The sequence below is a fragment of the Strix aluco genome, chromosome 2 (assembly GCF_031877795.1).
Source record: "Strix aluco isolate bStrAlu1 chromosome 2, bStrAlu1.hap1, whole genome shotgun sequence".
NCBI classification, from domain to species: Eukaryota; Metazoa; Chordata; class Aves; order Strigiformes; family Strigidae; genus Strix; species Strix aluco.
The window spans coordinates 107180069-107194166 of NC_133932.1; the positions used below are offsets into that span (position 1 = coordinate 107180069).

Sequence of the window (14098 nt, forward strand, 5' to 3'; positions counted from 1 at the left end):
ATTTGTCTTCGATAATAATGTCCTTGATTATGAACAGAAGGGCCACTAGCACGATGCGGATAATAGAGTGTCAATGAGACAACAGAAAACAAAAGGCTGAGAGGCAATATAACTGGTCTTTAAAGCACATCCAAAACTAGGTACTGGAGGGAAAAGATGCATTTTAGCTAAAGGGCATTGCTGGCACAAGAACATATGGGGATAATGTAGCCACTAATGCCTTTCAAAAGCAATCAGAAGTTCCAAACTTAACTGCAAAGTAAAAAAAAAAAAAAAGCCTTCAAAAGTAGCAACAAGATTAAAGCAGAGCTTGAAAAACTTTTGAAAAGAACTAGCTATGAGCAGAGCCAGCTGATGTGTCACGGTCACCGATGAAAATATGTTGGACTTGACAGCCCAGAACATCCATCCCAATTCCTCTCTTACATTACCAGCACAGACCTTTCACACCTGCCAGACTAATTAAAGGGGATGTATCTGAAAAGCAATATTCAGATCATACTTTACCTTCTGTAGCAAGAACAACATGAGGGCCACTTCCGTAACTCAGACAGGCTATCTTTTTGCCACATAGAGAATCTAACCTCCTTGGTTCAATAGTGCTCTGCATGTCACCTGTTCCCAAACACCCACTGCAGTTCATGCCAAGCACAAAAACCTGTTATAAAAGAATCACAAAATCATAATTTAGGTTGGAATGGAGGACCTCCAAAGGTCAACTAGTCCAACCCCCAGCTCAACAAAGATCTAAATGCATCAGCTGACTCAAGGCCATGTCCCATCGAGTCTTGAACAGCTCCAAGGAAAAGATCTCACAACCCCTCCAGGATTTAAACACTCCCATCGTGAATTTTTTTTCCTAATGCTGAATCAGATTTTTCCATCTTCCAGCTTGTGTCCATTGCCTCTCAGCCTGTCACTATGCTCCTCCAAGAAATGTCTAACTCCATCTCTCTTTATGCTCTGATTGTGGTAGGAAGCCATTAATTTGAATTGAAAATGCTTTAGTAGCAATCAAAATGATCAGGCATTTTTGCATGCAACTTTTCCTAGGTATACTATCATAGTACTTACTTTCAGAATAACTTGATATATAAATGACTAAATATGACTACACTGTCGTGGACAATTACCTCATCATTTTCAGTTGCATACAACACTTCATTACCAGCACTGCCAAATACACAGGCTTGACGAATTAACTTGAGTTCTTCTTGGGAACAGAGAGAAAAAATTGGCCATTTCCCAACATCCAGCATCTTCAGGGCTGACAATAACGTTGCCTCCAATACCTGATGTTATAAAAAATGATATAAAATACCTAGACAGAGAGAAATGTATACCTTTGCATACCAAAAAGTAAAAAATTTAGAGAAACACCATCTCCTTTTTCAACCACAAACCAGTATTTTAATTCTAGAACAATACTCTGAGGGAGTTTTGTTCTAGAATTAAAATAAACAAATAAAATACATCATGATCCAGAAAGAAAGGATCTATATGCATGGAGAAAAGTACTATATACGAAGTTAAATGGTGAGGTTGTATTTTCACTATATTCATACAACATAACTGCTAGCTTATAGAATTCAATGTACAGGATTCTAATATAAAGTGTAAAGTATACATTCAAAACTTGAAACTAATTTGTGTCTTTTCCTCCGGTGCTAAAATTACTGTTAAAAGAAGAAACCATAAAAAAATCTGCCCAAGAATATACTCGTCTTTGAAAAATATACACATTTGTTTTCATGCATTGAAAATGGAAACTTGAGAAAACTTGAGAAACTTTTTTCTTTCTCCTTTACTTCTGAAATTTACTTCTGTTTCAACAATTGTTGAATCTTTGGGAACTTCCTAAGAATATCTGCATTTACGTAAGTAGACATATAATAAAAGAAAAAAGATGATTGAACATTTTCCAGTTTATCCAAGGACAAATGACAAGTTTATAGTTAAAGGAAAAGAAAAACAGATCTCTCCAGACATTAAAACTAGTCAAGCTAATGTCTGACTCTCATGCAACTTTTCTACTACTTTAGTATAGCATAAATCAGAAAAATGTTGCAGCATCAAAATTTTATAGCAAAGTTTGCATGGAGCATGCATCAAATGTTCTTGACTGAAATTAAAACAGGATCTGGATGTGAAAGAAAAGTAGCATTATTTGTCAGATCAGAAGGTAAGTAAAAATAGATTTTGCCTATTACAAGCACTATGTAGTTCACCACGTAACAGTGAGGATTGCATCATTAGTTTATTTCTAGCAAGTAGCTGATTTACAAAATGATCCCTTACAGAACATTATTTTTTCTATCTCTGACTGAAACAAAGATGTGAATAAATTCTAGTCTGGAGTCTGAAGCACGTTATGTCAGTCATAAGGATACTGCTTTTTTAATTAAAAAGATTAGTATGAAAAAATGTACACATAAACATAGATAATGTTTGAAACTAAAGAAATAATCCCTAAATTAATCCTGAACTAAAATCTTTAAACAAATTGCAGTTAATCACACATTTTTTTATAATATAATTCTAAGGAAGGAAAAGGAGGGTTGGTCATCTTCACTAAAGAAAAGCTGTGGTTTTGATCACACCAGTTCTTTCCCCATCTCCTCACACCAAATAACTGTCCAATTTCAGCCAACTTGCAAATGAAAGGGAAGTAAGATTCTGCTGACACAATCTATTTGGCAGTAGGCAGCTGGACAATCAGACATGTATGTTACAAAATAAATCAGCAAGAAAGTAGGTCCAAGCCAGTCCTAGCAAATGCTGTCCTCCATGACACATAGCAGGGTTATAAGAGACGAAGGACATGAATCTATATGGAAACAGGCTTCATTTATCTGCTGTTCACAGAACAATTTGTTTTATGTCATGAGGTTAGCATTAATTCTACAGAGGATTTTAGGCACTTTTAAAATATGATAATGGATAGTGAAAGCATCACAGACTAGTCTTCCAATTGCATCAACAAAACTGTATCCTACTTTTGCTCAAGACTGATGAAGCCTGAGGTTCAAAAGGACAGTCAGGGTGTCCTTGAATTGTACAGATTCCCTTACTGGAATAACACATCGGTTTCTTTAACATGTGGGCTCTAAATTCCAAATGCACAGTGTGTCAGAACCTATTCGTCTTAAATAGAAAAGTTTTTTTTCTGTAACCTTCTTCTACAAAGCACTCATGTTCTACCCTCATAACTAACAGGTCAATAAAAACCCCAAACTGTAGCATTTCTTAACACTAAAATAATACACTGAAGGAAAAAACCCAAAGTACTGTTATAAAAAGCACCCAAGGAAACACTTGTGATCCTGATTTTTTTTAACAAAAGAAATAACAACAAACGTTATCAGATACAAAATACCCATAATCTAAATCCTGTCTCTGGAATTATTATTTACATTCAACTCAGTAAGAGATATTCTCTCACCTTTCAAGATTTTCTTCCCTCCCACACTTCTCCATTATATTTTGTCCCAAAAATATGAAAAGCAGCTTGAACTATCAGCCTATCAACATTTATGTCTCATAAGTGATCAGTTCCCTCATTATACTGCACAGTCATGAAAGACAGAGCTAGACCAGAATTTGAGATTTCATATGGTCCAGCTACCTGTCCCAAAGGTGTATCAGTTATGCCTCAAGAATTCCTAAAAATTCTACACTTCATTTGACCTCAGCAATCAGTTCGAAATCTGGTTATTCAGTTTTATTTGTCATACAGATCGCCTTAAAAGGCATCATCATTAAGCTCAAAATCTGAATGATGTTTCATTAAGTTTTACATGCAGAGTGTTCAAGGGAAATAAAAGATTAAAATGAAAGGAAGTTTTTGCCTCAAATTATGCTACAAAAGTTAATTCTAACAAGTTTATGTTGTTGAAACATTAGGCTGGAACACATAACTCAATACTAAATTAAACCAGCCTTGTAAGCCAAAGGATCAATTCAACCTAATTAAAAAGAATATATTGTTCTTCTAATATTTTGTGGATCACATAAGCAGCATTTCTTTTGCTAGTATCATTTTTCTACCTATACCTTTGTTTTCTGTTTATCTTGAAAGCTACTAGCATGTACTAAACTACTGCTTAATAGAAGCCAACTTCTTCCTTTTGAGTAGAGCAGTACTGAGTTCTCAATAGAAATTCACACTCTGACCTTGACACTGACTTCTTGGGAAGGAGGAGGTTCATCCTCCATATGGATTTGTGCTTGTGTCCCCCTGCAGAGAGAGAACTGTGGTTAAAATCACCGTATCGTATTGCTGCAACAATACTTAATGGACTATACACACTTAATATTAAGCCAGAACTATTTGCTTCTCTGGGGTGAGAAAACAAGAAACACAAAGCTCAGTCAGTTTTGTTTTTTCATTCAACTATACAGTGATCAGTTAGACAGACTCTGCTCTTCTGTGTTCCCATTTAAAATAATAATTCTTGGCCAAAACAATTTAGTTAAAACAAGTAGTAAAATTAATCAGACTGTGATTGGAAAGGAAGAAGTTTTACTAAACACTATACTCCAATGTCTTTTTATTGCAGTAAAAATAAATTTAAACCTTGCTGACCTAATTTTTCAGGACATTTCTTTCTGCAAAGAAAAAGCACACTGGTCAGAGCTTTCCATTTCTGGCTTAAGCCTTCAAAGGCTCTTATTCCAGTTCCATTCTGAAAACCAATGTTAGAAAAACATTTTGGTCTTTTCAGGTTTACTAAGAATTCTTAAAATATCCACTTTGCTTCAGAAAATATTGCTAATCCAGTAAATTACTTGTATTATTTCTATGACATGCATTATCTATAGAAACAGATTTTCAGATCGGATGTTTCTTCACAAATATGCACAACTCTCCTATCCTTACATTATTTTCTAACACAAAGCCATGCAACTCCATTTTCAGTAAAACTGCAAAAAGTGGAAAGCATCTCTGAAGCTGTGCAAGCTTCTTTTACTCAACAAGTGGGAAAGCTGTACACATAAATTTCTTTAAGGTACACTGGTTCAGGCAATGCTAAAAACATGTTTACTTTTCACTTAAAATTAAATGTCTGTGTCCTGGGTTTGACTACAGGCAGAATAACATCCAACAAACAAGCTACCGTTTTACTTAGTTCCTTTTCAGAGGAATACCACACTAAAAGAAGTATGAAATCTAGCTTTTTTAAAACTACCTAACTTACTACTAAACATGCCTCTTAAGTAAGACTTCATGCCATAAGACCTAGGCCAAGGACACAGAATACATGAAATTCATATGATTTAAATATTATAAATGTTAATGATTTAACAAATATAATTTACTGAATAAACAAAAACAATTTTTATTTATCTAAAACCAAACAATTGCTGCAGCTCAATTATACTGAATATGCACTCTGTTAAGCTTATGCTTCAACAAAACCCACAATTCTACATACACACAGTGTATTTTATACATGTAGTTTGAGACGTTAAATGATAAATACAGCTCATGTGTGAAAGTCCAGCTACTCTCTTGTCCATGTTGACTTTGAGCTTAAGGCTCAAACACAGAACCATACTGAAATAACTTGAAGCTAAGTTATATTCCCTTTCAACTAGGAAAGACTAAAGGGCTGATTCAGTTGCCCACTCGTTAGCACCTACTGCTATCTGAGATGACCCTATGGAGCCCTGGCACCAAACTGTGCTGGCAGTTATAATACAGGACCTATAGGGTATCCATGCCATGCTAGAGCAGCAGCTAAGAACTAAATGGCACTAGACATGCATGTGCAACTGAACAGAGCCCTCAATAAGCACATACAGCCATTCATGCTTTACAACTTAATGGATACGGGGTAGCTTGTTAAGCTTTTGTTGTTGAGTGATTTGTTATCTTCTTTTCTTCCACATACTTGTTCAAACAACAAGAATGCAACCAGTTGATTTTGTGTACATTATCTCTCTTTAAACTAGAAACAACTCGCCTAATTAAGGCCTTTGGCACGACCACAAAATGAGCAGGACCACACTACTGAACTGCAGCTCTGAAACATTTAATTTCAAGTACATGAGTAGTCCTACTGTGAAACTTATTATCAAGGTTATCCAATATTTTAGAGCATCAATCTCTGGCACTCCCTAGCAATGCTGATATATGTCACCCACTTCTCAGCCATCCTTAGCCTACATTCAGCCCACAGGGCTGACATGTCCTGCAAGAGAATAACTAGTAACTATGAATTTTCTCATTTAAATAAATGTAGAATTCTGTATTTCCTTCCTTGAGCCATTTGATACATAACTGATACCCATGATTCTTCAAGTTCTAATATTTCAATTCTATTGCTTCTGCTTAGGCAAAAGCATAGTTTGACTTTAAAAGCAGTTTATTTGTTAATATAAAGAAAGATATGTTAGGATCTAACCATTTCAGCTACCTAACAAAAGGTTCTCCAGCTCACTACTTTTGAGAGTCCCACAAACATGCTGACAGTTTTGCTCTAACTTTTCAAGAACAAAGGTCACTAACACGTCCTCACAACTCAAAAGTTATAAAATATTTTATCTCATATACAACTAAGTGAAAATTACCCTGCAACTCCATTCTTCAAGCTGTTCTGCAAACATAGACACCTGATTTCTGAGCAGCCCTATAGGAGTATGTGGGATGCCTCAAATTACACCAGCTTATTCTTTTATTCAAATTCATGTATTCTAATAAAAGTACATATTGATTGCCACATGTCTGCATCTGCAAAAGTGTTCTTTCTAAAAATCTGTAATTGATTTAAGAGTTCATATTCACCCTGGGATCCTGAAAATAAACCAAGACCAAAAAAATATTATTAAGCCTGTCTAAGAATCATTCTTATCTGGATACCTTTAAAATACTAGTGATGATTCATATTTCCCTACTTGTAGGAATGTTCTCTCCAGAAAAATAACCATTGTATATACAGAGTGAAGCAAAGAAAAAAACCAGTATTTTCATCAAAAATTAAAAAATAAAAAACCTGTATATCTGAGTACTTTAGGTACAGAAGAAAAACATACCCTAGCTATTTCAGACAAGTTATTGGGGTTGTTCATCTACTAAATCTTATAATATGCATATAATTGCTAGGAAACCTTACTTTAAAATAGCTAACCACTGTGTTTTTAAAAAAAAAAAAAAAGGAATACTTACTTTAGAAAGTAAAAAGGTAAGCAAGAAATATTTCTCACGTATTAAAACTTTATATACATTTTCCAGAAAAAATTCTGAAGTGCAGACCTAAAGGAGAAAACTTCATTGTTGTGAATGTCCATTTCTTGAGGAAGTGCACAGCATTTCAATACAAAAATATTTATATTAAACTTTCACAAATCTCTTAGCTGGAATCCAAGTACAATTAAGAAGCTAGACAGCACACTCTGGCAGTCTGGGTTTAGGTCTTGGAATTTGAAAGTTCTGACCCTGGTTTCAGTCCAACCATGACAGGTCTTTGGGTAAGGCACATATACTTCAGCAGTACAGATAAGATTATGTTAAGGAACACAAATACTAGTTTTAATAGCCAAGTTCTATTAGCAGTCTAAAACCATTTAATCCTAAATATTTAAAGAGGTTCACTGACTCATTCGAATGTAAACATTTTTGTAGATTCTCTCTCTAGGAACTTGGCAAGCAAACAAAAATTTTCAGAACTCCACTTAGTATTTCCTCCCACTTAATTTGAACATTTATGAATCTCATCTGCTGAATCAAAGGTCTGTCTGGAGCTTCTTCCCCAGGGACTCTAACCACAGGCTTAGAAAAGATTAGGAGGAAAAAGTCACAGGAAAAAGGGACTTGCTGACACCTTCAGGGAAGGAACCCAACCTTCTCTGATATTCTTGATTTCTCAGCAGTTTCCTACCAGAGTAGTCATGAAATGATGCTAACTTGCCCAAGTGATTTTGCAGGAGAGGACAGGCCAGTAATATTGTCGACAGTTATTCCTACTGAACAGGTCACATTCCCTTTCTAGGAAAACTATTTTCAAAATTATCTTCCTTCTTCACGTACTGTGAAATGTCACTACTCCATCCAGTGCTGACAATAAATTGACAGAACTCAGCTTGTCATTCATTCTTCCATTGATGCAGAATTTTCCATTACCAAGAGAAACTGCAGACCTTGAGAAACAGTAAGTAGTTGTTTGAAAAACTGCTAACTCCAACTAAAGCATAGTCTTCTCTCCTTCCCTTCTGTTTCCTGACACCAGACTGTGACTTCTCAGCTCCTGAATGAAAGCTCCACTGGCTGCGTACTAGTTGCAAGAGCGAATCTACATGCAGTTTAGAGACTAGATCCAAGAAACTCTGACAGACTGGGATATTTACAGCCTGGAAGACTGACATTCTTGCCCTCTTACCTTGCAAGGTAGGTAGCTCCTACAGAAATTTCTAATTAGAATGATCTGAGGTAAGACAGCTTTATTGTCTCAATCTCCAGTGACAAAACTTTAGCCAAAAACATCTTGTCAGATGCCACCTCTCTTTTGGCATGACATCCAGTTCTACCCATTGGCTCCAGGCACGAACCTCCAGCATGACCCCACTGAAGTTTTCAGAGGTTCATCTACATGCAGTATGCTCTATTGGAGTTAGATGCTTGAAACCTATTTGCAAAGGCCTTTTTTTCAGTAATGCCATCAAACCCAAAAGGAAATTGGTTGCCAAGAATAAAAGCAGTGAAGGATAAGATGCAAACAACACACTAAAGAAAACATGGGCACACAAAAAGCAAGGAAGATAGTAGGAATACTGTTCTGTTACTCATCCTTAGCACCATCCTTCACTGCAGGTTCAATACCGCTGTGATAAAGAGCAAATACATCAGGGAAAAACATTTTGAAAGAAGTGAGAAGACAGGAAAGAAAACAGAAGGCATGATTGTTCAATTCTCCAATGGTTTAAAAATAAGTGTTAGGGTCTGGTGTGAAATTTCTGATCTAAGTGACAAAACCACTTTGAAAAATCATATGTAGATTCCTGAGACACCTTCCCCTCACCTCCAAAAAAACCCACACCTTGGGGTTTTGGGCTAGCAAGACAATTTGACTAATTTGAATTTTATAAAATCATCTAGAACTTTTAGAAGTCCTGTATGATGGTAGGACACACTGCTCATATTAGGTTTCTTTATTTCTCCCATTCCTATTCCAATTACTTTTTTTCCCCTTAGAACTGCTGTTTATCACCATCATTGATGTAGAATAGTGTATTGTTTACCAGCGAGCAGCAAGAGTGGAATTGACTGAAAAAATGCATCATCACCCACCAGAGGGAAAATGTTTAAACAGAAGAAAAAAAACCCCTCAAATTCTTTTCTCATTCTACAAACCCTACAGTCATCTCAAAAAATAATTTCAAAGCTTTGGCTATCCATCTACTTGACTGAAAAAAAAAAAAAGATTTTAATAAAGTGACTAATAACTAATAAGAAAGACAAACTATTTAACAAATGAAAGCCAGAAATACGAAGACTAGAAAATAGTAATGAATTTCATACTAAAATTATGCCTCTAATAGACTTACTGAAATGTCAAGGTCAGCAGCTAAAAAAGACTGATAAGAAGGTGTCAATCAAAAAATATTTTCACTTAAAAATATTTACCCTTCTTTCTATAAGTGCAAAAATACCTTTTGAAGGCAATCAAGTATTTCAGATCACAGAAACAATGCACGAACTACCTTCAATGCTGAAAAACATTATAGGAGGATGCTGGAGTAATTTTCACATAGTTAGTGGTTTACTTCTGCAGTTAAAGAAAAAAAAATATAATAAGCATTATCTCCAGACCTTGAAGTGAATTAAAATAATCAAACATTTTGTTAGAGAGTCTCTTGGGAAGAGGATGTCATTCCTGTATCTAAATCTAACCTAATGTAACCTAAATTTAACCTGAGATGCTGAAGAAAACCATTTCTTTGCATTTTTTAATGAGGCTGATCCAAGATTTTCAGGTAAGTAACTTGAAAAGATCCTTCTCTTTGCTTAGCCAAACTCTAAACACACTTCAGTTCCTGTAATCCGTACATACAGACAAATGTAATAAAATACAACTGATGCAATTGTTAGCTCTTGTCTATTTTAAATGCTACATAAGATTTAATTTACAATATAACTGATTTGGTAGAATTGAAATTTATTCTTCATTTTGACCTTCTGATGTGAGAGTTCAAGGAACTAGCTTTAGGGAAACAAAAGTATTCCAAAGATTTGGTTTTAAAAGAACTTTATTAAAAATATTAACCATGTAACAGAACCAAAGAATTCAAAATAATGCAAATAAATATGTGAAAGAAACAGCTATTATATTTTTATAGACTTAAGGAATCTTAGTACAGAAAATATTAAAGCTTTAAGAATTTAAGAAACACTAACAGGCCTTCAAGTTGTTCAGGATAAACTGCGTACAAGCTTCAGATGTTAGGTGGCATTGCACTTGCATGTGGGAGCCCGACTGGACATCAGTTCAATGCCACAGGAACAGCTGTCTGGGAAGAACCGTTCTGTTACTATGTAATCAGAAATACTATGCTACATTAACAGAAAAACAGCACACAAAGGCACGTATTTTGTTATGCCCCCTCTAAGTAAATCTGACCTAGCCTAAATTGTTAGCAGTCTGCAGTTACCTGATCCAGCCAAACGTTGAGCCATACATCAGGTCTAGCTGTTGGTTCTTTGACTTCACAGACTGCTCTAGCTGTTAAAGAAGAAGTATTCACAGCTTCTACAGTTCTAACCTTTAATCGCTTCCTTCTATGTCCAAGGAAGTCATTCTAGCCTCATTTACACTAAAAGCTTTAATTTATAAAATATACCTCCTAAAACATTCTAAGCCTTAATAAAAAAATCTAAACATAAGCTTTACTAAAACCACACCTGGCTCTCTTTTCTACAGTCCTTGCTTACTTCAGTTTAGCACAGTCTTTCTGCACATCGGAGCCTTGGTCCATGGTAAGGGCTCCTGCCTACAGCTGAGAGGGCTACGTGTTGGGTCACCAAAATAAGAGTTTTTTCAAGACGGATGTCTCGCACAGTTCCAGCATGAATCTGGCTGTAGCTACGCTTCCCTGTAACATTGGGCACTTGCCAGAGTACTTCCCATGAACCCAGCATGCAACGCCTGGGTGGGTGGGAGGATGGTGCAATCTCTCCCTCACACAAAGTCAGGATTCGCCTAGGTAAATACATCAAACACATACATATAAATGCATATATTTAAAAAATGTATATATAGGCACACACATATATAACAGTATTACACACCTGGAGCTGAGAATTATCATAGTTTAAACTTTTATAGTTATAGCTGTAAAGATACCGTATGTTATAGCAGAGAGAGATACAATAGTAAATAAAGTTAGCCCACTTCCTCTATGTAACTGTCCATCTGGGTATTTCTTTAACAGCCTTCTGATACTGGAACTGACCAAAGTTAAGTGACGAGAGCATCGGATTAAACATAACACATAGAGGTTACCCAACTCTTAAAAAATAATTAAGAGACAAAATGTTATTCTTTGTGGTATAAATTTAAGCATCTAATAGCAAATCTACCCACTGCAGTAGCCTCCTCCAAACTGCAACAGATCATATGCATCATGATGCCAAGGTCATTTTACCTCAATTTTATCACTCCATGGTCTTATTTCTATTCTTGTTTTTACTTACATGATTAAAGAAGCTTTAAAAAACAACCACCTGTAACTAACTCAGAACTACTTTTGTCAGTTCTCACTTTAGAACTGCACTTTATCTCCTGTATTTTTCTTTGCTTATCCAGCCTATTTCTAGCCTTTATTCCTAAAACCCTTTTTAAGATAGGTAAAAGTTCTTTTCAATAGACCTTTTCTCATTCTTTGGATATAAATTCCAAACAGATTCTACCTTTGGCACAAAACAGCTTCCTACCTTCCTTGTTTCTAGGGCCCTCAGGACTCCAGTACAACTAACATCACTAATTAATCCTCTTGATTTTTCAAAGCTTGCCATTCTAAATTTGAGAATTTCAAGCCTGTATCTGTTTAGTTTTCTGCTTTATTTCTATTTATAATATCTAATTTAAAATATGATCCAAGATCACAACCTGACTAATAAACCAGCTCTTTTCAGAATTTTCCACACTACTGAGAGCAAATCTAAAGCAATTCAGTGTTTATTTGGTAAGCTTACAGCAGTTGTATGTAAGAACAACTGGATCGCTCTATGTCCTTCCCAAATGATGCTGTTATCTGTATCTAAGAAAGAAATCCATCTGTGACATAATTCCTGATAGTTTCTCAGTGCTATCCTTGCCCAAATCCAACTGTTGTGGTCTATGGCAGACACCATCAAAAGCTCTTACAATTTTCTTTTCTCAAAGCAATGATACACTTGACTCTTTTTTTTAATCCACACAATCACTTCCTGTTACTTTACAGTCCATCACATCATTCACATCCCGTGTCATCCCTGTCACATTTATTTCTCACATCTGGACAGTATTAGCTCCCCTACCCCACACTCAGCAGGATCATTATTTCTCCATGTTTCCTTTACCCCATGTCTGCTTTCACATCCTTCAACATTAGGTCCAGCCCAAATGGTTTCCGATGGTGCAGGAACACAACTGTCTACAGACTTTACTCAGTTCATAACCTGGAGTAAAATTTCTTTTCAATTTGTGCCCTCTCTTTTTATTCACCAATATCAGAAATTTAATCTCCGAAAGGAATTATGATGCAATCCTCCCATCTCTCACACATTAACAATCCTTGGTTTCTCAAGGATTTTCTCCTCCTTAAAGATGTAACTGGCCATCAAGCTAAGCTCGTCTAATGTCTAACCTACATTTTGCACATAAATTGCCTAATTTTCTTCGTGATTCTTCCCCTTATTTCTTGTTTATGGCACTGTGCAAAGATCGGTCATACTTCATGCATGTTTACATATAGGGCGAGAGAAAGCAAGCCAACATTCTCAGCTGTATTAAACAAATGCCTTTCTTTTTACCCTTCACACCTCCTCTACGCGCTTGCGGACAGACCGCTCCAACACGGTACAAACTTAACTCCTGACAAAAGCTGCGAACCCCCTGTTATCAGCCATTTATAAACCAGGTGCCTGGGGAACGGCCCCCAGGGGACTGCCACGCCACACCGGCCCGGCGGCGGCCCCCCTCCCCAGCCATGGCCACACGGCTCCCCCGAGAAGGAAAGCCCCCCTGCCCCCCCGCAGGGCTCCGCGCCGAGGCCCCCGCAGGCCCCGGGCCCGGCGCCCCCGCGGTGTCCGCCCCGGCCCGGCCCGGCCCTTCCCCCCCTTTCCGCCCGCGGCCGGCGTGAGGCGGCGCGGGGCGGGGCGGGGCGGGGCGGGAGCGGCCGCCAGGCCCCGCGTAACGGTCTGGCCCGGCGGCCGGCCCACAGCAGCGGGGAGGCGCGCAGGGCTCCGCTCTCCTCAGCGGGGAGGCGCGCGGGGCTCTGCCCGCGGACAGGGGAGCGGGGGGGCGGGGGGCGGCGGGGCGATCCCCTTCCTCCGTAGCTTACCTTCCCCGCTAGCGGCCGCGGCGACGGCTCCTCCTCCCTCCAATGAGACAAGAGAAGATGCCGCCGCGCTCAGGCGCCTCCTCAGCCGCGAAGGGAGGGAGGGAGCGGGAGGGGAGGAGGGCAGGGGGTTAGCGCCTCCCAGGGATCCACCTACTGCAGCAGGAGCGTGGAGAGCGGCGGCCTCTGTCCTGCGGGCGCAGCGCGGACACGGCTGTGGGTGAGGCTGCCTGCGCCACGCGGCCTGGCCCGAGCTGCGGAGCTGGCGGAGTGCTGCGCTCCTGCGGAGCTGAGGCCAAGGGGAGCCCTGCTGGGTCTCCTCTGCCATGGCCTGGCTTTTTGGATGGTATGGCCGCCTTGGGAGGACTTAGATGCTCTGAGTGAGCACAGCATAGAGGGAGATAACACCTGTTTCCACCAAGCTTCAAGCTGTTGTCTGGGCCTAAATACGTGTGAAGACAACACATAGTGAGAGACACATGGTCAAAGACCACTGTTAAGGGCATGTCAAATATTGCTGTGCTGTTTCAAAGTGCAATCATTTTTTTTTTTTTTCCCCCAA

General features: G+C 38.2%; 1 protein-coding gene across 7 annotated transcripts in view; it reads right to left on the bottom strand.

Moving 5' to 3' along the window:
* Nucleotides 1-13818, bottom strand: part of LOC141919669 (RCC1 and BTB domain-containing protein 2) — a 36478-nt gene extending 22660 nt beyond the window's left edge. For 2 of the 7 annotated variants that reach the window (XM_074815695.1, XM_074815689.1), the window contains exons 1-4: nucleotides 13540-13818; nucleotides 4174-4237; nucleotides 1134-1292; nucleotides 508-658 (exon numbers count right to left, since the gene is read on the bottom strand). In XM_074815695.1, the coding sequence (XP_074671796.1) occupies nucleotides 508-658; nucleotides 1134-1292; nucleotides 4174-4215 (352 nt within the window). In that variant the 5' untranslated portion in view covers nucleotides 4216-4237; nucleotides 13540-13818. Of the gene's footprint in view, nucleotides 1-507; nucleotides 659-1133; nucleotides 1293-4173; nucleotides 4238-4585; nucleotides 4658-7168; nucleotides 7191-10393; nucleotides 13142-13539 lie in introns of those variants that run through there. The other 5 variants (XM_074815691.1, XM_074815690.1, XM_074815692.1 and 2 more) reach the window with 5 other exon arrangements.
* Between the last annotated feature and the right edge of the window lie 280 nt (nucleotides 13819-14098).